The 6030-nt window shown below is 46.9% G+C and overlaps 1 protein-coding gene across 1 annotated transcript in view; it reads left to right on the top strand.

Annotated features, from left to right (window-relative positions):
- Positions 1-975: 975 nt before the first annotated feature.
- ROR2 (receptor tyrosine kinase like orphan receptor 2) overlaps positions 976-6030 on the top strand; it is a 140647-nt gene continuing 135592 nt past the window's right edge. The window contains exon 1 of the mRNA XM_019005344.1: positions 976-1190. Within this exon, the coding sequence (XP_018860889.1) occupies positions 1097-1190 (94 nt within the window). The 5' untranslated portion in view covers positions 976-1096. The remainder of the gene's footprint in view (positions 1191-6030) is intronic.

Below are 6030 nucleotides of genomic sequence, written 5' to 3'. Positions count from 1 at the left end.
GTATTTACAGAGAAGGCATCTAATTAAATATGCTGTTAAATGATAACTATAAAAGTGCAGCAATTAATTGGCTGAACTGTACTCTTGGAGCTTATATGTGGTAGTTAAAAGAAGCCTGCTGATAGTTCTGCATTACCTTAGAATACTGATTTCTTTGAACCGTAAACCCAAACCAAGACAACTCCTTCTTCCCTCGTTTCCCGCCCCCCCCCCCCCCCCCCCCCAAAAAAAAATCACTTGGAAAAGCTTACTTAAATTATGCTCAGAATGCTCTTATTTCTGGTAGTAAATAACTTGGAAATGTTTTGAAACTTTACTGGCTGCAGAATATTATAAACTGCCTGCTGAAGACAGAAAGCAAACTTTACTCTTGACACCCTATCATGAGAGAATCGGTAGAGCACCGAGAAGATCCCAGCTGTGGTGGCCCTTGCCTCTCGGAGTACGTGCCGCGGGGATGACGCCCCTGGGCGTTATGGGGGGCAGGAGAAAATATGTTAAATCAATTGTTTTTAACTCTGTAGGGGTGCAAAAACTCTTCAGTTGTGCAGCGGGAAGGAAGAAGGCAAAGGAGAAAAGCCTAGCGGTTTTGGCCGAGGTGCCCTTCGCCCGCTTCTTTTTGTTTTACTGGGGGTTTTTGTGAGGAAGGTTGCAGGCTCCTGAGGCTTCTGGGAACAGGACTCGCCTTTCAGAGGGGGCCCCAAGTCCTGCTGGCTCCTGGTGATGATCGAGTGCGGAGGGAAGAGTGTGTGCGGACTCGCCCGGGGCCGGGGCTGGGGCCGGAGGCTGCCCCCGGCAGAGGGTGCCGGAGCTAAGGGACTGTCCTTGTCCTGTCCGCCCCTCGGCGCCGCTCCCCTCCCCTGTGCCGGGTCCCGGGTGACGTTCGGATGCTGGGGAAGGAGGAGGAGGAGGAGGCGGAGGAGGAGGAGGGGAAAGGAGCGCGGCTTCCTCCGCCCCCAGTCGGGGTCGGTCCGTTAGCGGCAGCGCAGGGCCGGCGCGGCGGTGCCCGGGACGAGTTCGCGGCGGCGCCACCGGAGCCCTCTCCGCCCGCAGGCGCTGCTCCCTGCGGCTCTGCGGGATCATCCCGGCGGGCAGCATGGACCCTGCGGCGGCGGCGGGACTGCGGGGGGCGGCGGGCCGCCTCCTGCTCCTGCTGGCGGCTGCCTCGCTCCTTCTCCTCCGAACGGCAGGTAAGGAGCGGGACCCCTGCCTGGAGGGGAGGATGCTTCTGCTCTTCCAGAAGGGGTGTGTGGGGACAGGGGAAGCAGGGAAAGCTGCTCCTGTTCCTAGGAGAATTGCGCGTGTTCATTTGGGACCGGCGGAGCCTCCAGCATCCCCAGGTGACGATTCATGTTGGCAACTTTTTCTTTCTTATATTTTTTCTTTTAATTATTTTCCCTCTTTCTTTTATTTTTTCATTTCTCGTTTTCTTTCCTCCGTCCTTTTTTCTTTTTCTTTCTTTCTTTCTTTCTTGCTTCCTTCTTTTTCTTTCCCCCTCTGTTCTTCTTGGCACAATGGAAACCTGATGTTGCGTTCTTTTCGAGGGGGCGGGGGTTGGCAGGAGGCGAGGGCAGCTAAAACTTTTACCCCTAGCGCATCCCCGCGCCTCTGCCCCCGTCGGGCAGCAGGCGCTTCGTGCCTCTTTTCGGCCGATTCAGAGCTCCAAGGCTGGTTGGTAGCCGCTGGGGGGTGTGGGGGGGTGCAGGGTGGAGGGAAAAAAAAGGAGAAAACAAAGGAAAAGTTCGGGGTTTTGTTATTGCCGAGGGTGAATAGCAATGAGTGGAGCTTCCTGCTTCACTGCCCGCCCTCCAGCACTCTCCTCGGAATGGTTATAATAATGTGTTATTATTTGGGACGTTGAGTCTTGCCAGAATCTCAGCGGGAACCACGAGGGGATTAAAGTTGAGTGGGAGAGGGGGCAGCCGCCGTGCTTGCAGCTCATGGAGGCTCGGCGGGATTTCTTTCTGTGTGTTTTCGGGTTTTAGAGGGTCCCATTTTCTCTGTATACCTGGCCGACCCTCAGGGATTGAGGAGGTCAGACTGTGGGCTCAGGAAACACTAGGACGCGCGGTTCAATGAGCTCCGCGATTGTTTTTAGGGCTGAATAAACTATCCCTATTAACATCTGACCTGGCGCCGTGGCAGCAGCGGTGCGGCCGCTGAAGAGATGCCACTTTGTCCGGCATCTCCGAGGGCAGCGCCGTGATTTACAGAGACCTGGAGGGAACGTGCGGGTCTGGAGAGCCACGATGGTGTAAGACACAGTTCTTGTTAGAGAAGCCGCATAAATACCTTTTTTAAAAAGATATTTCTTAAAATTTTTCCCTCCTCCACTCGCGCCAAAGTTGTGTGGTGCTTTCACAGCAGGAAAGGGGAGGCTTAACATTTTCGTTTTCTCTGGGATGTGAAATGCACCGTCGAGGTAGGAGCTGCCGGATCCAGCTCTTTGATCTTTCATGAAGCCATTCTCTGGAAAATTGCCCTCTCCCCCTCTGCAGCAGATAAACCTTCCTCTCAGAGTCCTTCCCGGGAGTCTTTGCCGAGGGGCTGAGGGAGCAGATGACAAGGCTGCACCATTTCCATGCCAGGTTTGTCACCCTTCCCGTTCTGTCCTCACCGGGCAGCGCGGGAGCTCGGCGGGTTAGCAGTGCCTTCCTCCCCCGCCTTTCCCGGTTTTAACTTAATTGCACCGACGTGCTGGAGGAGACCGATGATGTCTTTAAGGAAAAACAGTGATGCTGCAGATTAGAGGGGACTTGTTAATCAATTGCACGTTTGAAAGAGCTTTTCTTCCCTTTGTTGCTTTCTCTAATCCATTTAGCTCTCCCCGGGAGGTGACAGATGCCTATATTTCCTGTTATTCAGCTCCGGGGTCTTGCCATTTGTTGCCTTGCCATGAAGGGAGAGGGTCAGCAGAAAGCTAGGGGTCTGGGAGCTTTCCGGGGCGAGAGCAGGAGGCGGGCATGTTACAGTTCGCGGATTTGGGGTCAGTTCCCGTCGCGTTTATTTTTCCTAGAGCCTTTATTGCTCCCTTTGAAGAGGCTGCTCGGCCCCTCCTGAGGGGTCCCGGGCTCCGGGGATCCCCCGGGGCCGCAGGGAGGATGGCGGTCGGCCTCTGACTCTTGTGAGAGGAGATGCCGGATTGTCTGTCCCCGTCCCCGCTTTATTCCCTTTACCCTGAGCAGCTCGGTCTGTTTTTCGAATGCAGCGGGAGGAAGGTGTGCACAAGCGTCCCGTGAACTTCTTTCCTTTCTTCCTTCTTTCCTTCCTTCTTTTGCCCCCCGCGGCTGCTCGAGAGCACCGAGGCTGGTGCATCTGCCACGGGCAGGCTCTCTTTGCCGTCCCAGGGTCTCCCCACGGCTCCCTGCAGGCTGGAGGGGTGCGGGGTCCCGGGATGCTCTGGCCGGGAGCGCAGCCTGGCGCTGGGAAAACGGGCCGGAAAGGCGCTGGGAGTGTGGCAGCGTGCCTCCGTCCTCTTTTGTGGGCAGGGTACTGCCCCGTCCGCTTCTATATGCTCTCAGGAGACATGTCAACCTTCTCGTCAAAAATTACCATTAAAAGTGTTTTGGAGGTTTATCTTTTATTTTATTATATTTTATTTTATTTTATTTTCTACAGCGCTACCCTATAACAGGCTTGTGATAATTAATCATCTCAACCACCTGTAGAAAGTGTGGACCCACTCTACCTCGATAGGCATGAAGTTTGAGACTCCATTTTCTTCTCTGAATAAGCAGCACAGTGGTTGAGAGCCCATAATCACAGCAATAAATTCTTGTGTACCTCTATTGTTGAGGGGCATTCTTCTGTTTAATTAGATTTGCTTAATGGTAAACAGAGATTTGCAATCTACATTTCATTTAAAGATTTATTTTTGAAAATGTTATTTCAGCCTTTTCAGTGTTCACTTTTAGAATATGGCCAGGTGAGAGGCAATGTTGAAAATGTTGATGCACAATGGACTCAGCCTGCAGACTTTTTTGTCCCCTTGCCATTAAATAGGAAAGGACATTTAATCAACTGGAAGTTAATGCTCATGTGACTTGGGAAATATGCAGAATGCAGAGTTTAAAAAAAAAGAAACAACCAAAACACTGTCAACAGGATGTCTAGGAATGAAAACATAATGGTAACTCATGCCTATGATTTTGAAAACCTTGAAATTTGTAAACTTCAACCTAACTTCATAAAAGAAAAAAGTTTTCTAATTTCTGAGACTACAATGTTTGTGGAGAAATAAATACAAGTACGGATTACTTCCGAATGTCTTTAAATACCGAACTATAAAAAGTTATAAAATACCTAAATCTTGAAAGTTGTGTAAGATTTAGCTCTAGCTCCACCCTGACTTTAATAAAAGAGATTCAGCTTTGGTAATTATACACAGGTCACCTGATAAAAGTCAGTACCTCGTTGAGTACAAGGAGTTTGCAGATAGCTTTTAATAAATTATATTGACCACATTAACTATTTTTAAGTCAAATCTTAATCAAACCTTTCTAGTGTTAATTAAGTTTTAGTTTAGTAACGAAGTTTATCTTTGGGTCAAGAGTTGTCACTGATATTTTTTTTTCCCCCTTGAGTGACTCGATTAAATTAAGCTCTTGTAGTGGAATGGCACTTTTCTCCTTAGTCTCTTTGTTGCTGTAAACAGCACAGAAATGCAAGATGCTGGAAGAAAAGGATGAGATGAGAGACAAGGCAAATTAATCCTATTTAGTAAGTTTTCAGTTGTTTGCAGAGGAGCTAATCTTTTTTCTAAACTCACTGCACTTTGTCTAAGGTGTGAACAGCTTTCAGGCATTGGCATGGAAATATGTTTGACCACTAATTGGGAAACTGACAGTCTTAGTCCACCAACCAGTGACAAGGAAGAGTAAAAGGAAAGAATAGTAAGAAATACTGAGTTTTGTTTGATAGCTGCGACAATCTTCTGTACAGAAGGCTTGTGGAGTCCTTTTCATGGCTTATTTTCAGAGTCTTAATTTCACATTTTAGAGTCAATAACAATGTCTTTTAGAAGCAGTCAGCATCTCAAGCTTTTATTATACTTCTGATTGAGAGAATTTATTTTGAAGGTCTCTTTGTATTTATTTTTTAACATTGCAGACAAAGAAAAAATATTAGGCAAACTTTCTTTCATTTTTGAAAAAAAATAATAATACTTTTTATAGATGTTCTCTGCTGCTTTGTGTGGTTGATCAGAAGGAAGAAATGCTACTTACAGTATTCCATCTAATTTATAGCATCTGTCACTATGTACTCTGTGCAAAGAATGGTTTGCTATTTAAGTTTGTTTATTCATTGTGAGGCTGTTGCTTTATAAAGGAAGTTGTCATTAGGCTCAGCATGTCTGGAAAGTATGCAAGCACTCAAGTCTTCTAATCCAGTGACTACAAAGTAGTTAACGCTTCAAAGAAAAGGAACGACAGGATTTTGTTGCACTGAAAAAAAATGCATTGTTTGTTAATCCTACTTTAAGCTGTTACTTTACTAAAGACTGCTACAGCGTTGCTAATAATCATTTGAGACAAACATGGATTTTACTTGAATTACTGTCTTTTCTCTTGGTTTTGTCTAAACGTAAGTAGTGAAATGTCCCTTACCAGCTTTTTGCATTTACTTTTTCTGGGCCTTTGCCATACACCAATATTCACTTGCAGCATCCTGCTGGATAGTTTTGCTGATGTTTTCCACAGACTTGACTCACAAACAAGCTTTTTCTCTTGACATCTGTTTGTCCTCCTTGACCAGCTTGGGAAAGGACTTCCATTTCCTCTTCCAAGTGATGCCAGCCAGTGGTCTTTTTATTAAAACTAAAAATGGCCATACATGACTTTCCAAGCCTTAAAGTATACTTCTCAAAAAGCCAAAAGGTGATCTCTTTGCCATAAATTGTGACTTTGTCTTTTAGATGGCAGTGGGCAAAACTTTCATTTAAGAACACAAACAAATCTGCATTGTAGTATCAGTAAGAACAAGAAATCACAATAGAAATACATTTCACTAAGTAGTGCACTATTATTGTGA

The sequence above is a fragment of the Parus major genome, chromosome Z (assembly GCF_001522545.3).
Source record: "Parus major isolate Abel chromosome Z, Parus_major1.1, whole genome shotgun sequence".
NCBI classification, from domain to species: Eukaryota; Metazoa; Chordata; class Aves; order Passeriformes; family Paridae; genus Parus; species Parus major.
This window is presented reverse-complemented; position numbering and strand designations above follow the sequence as displayed.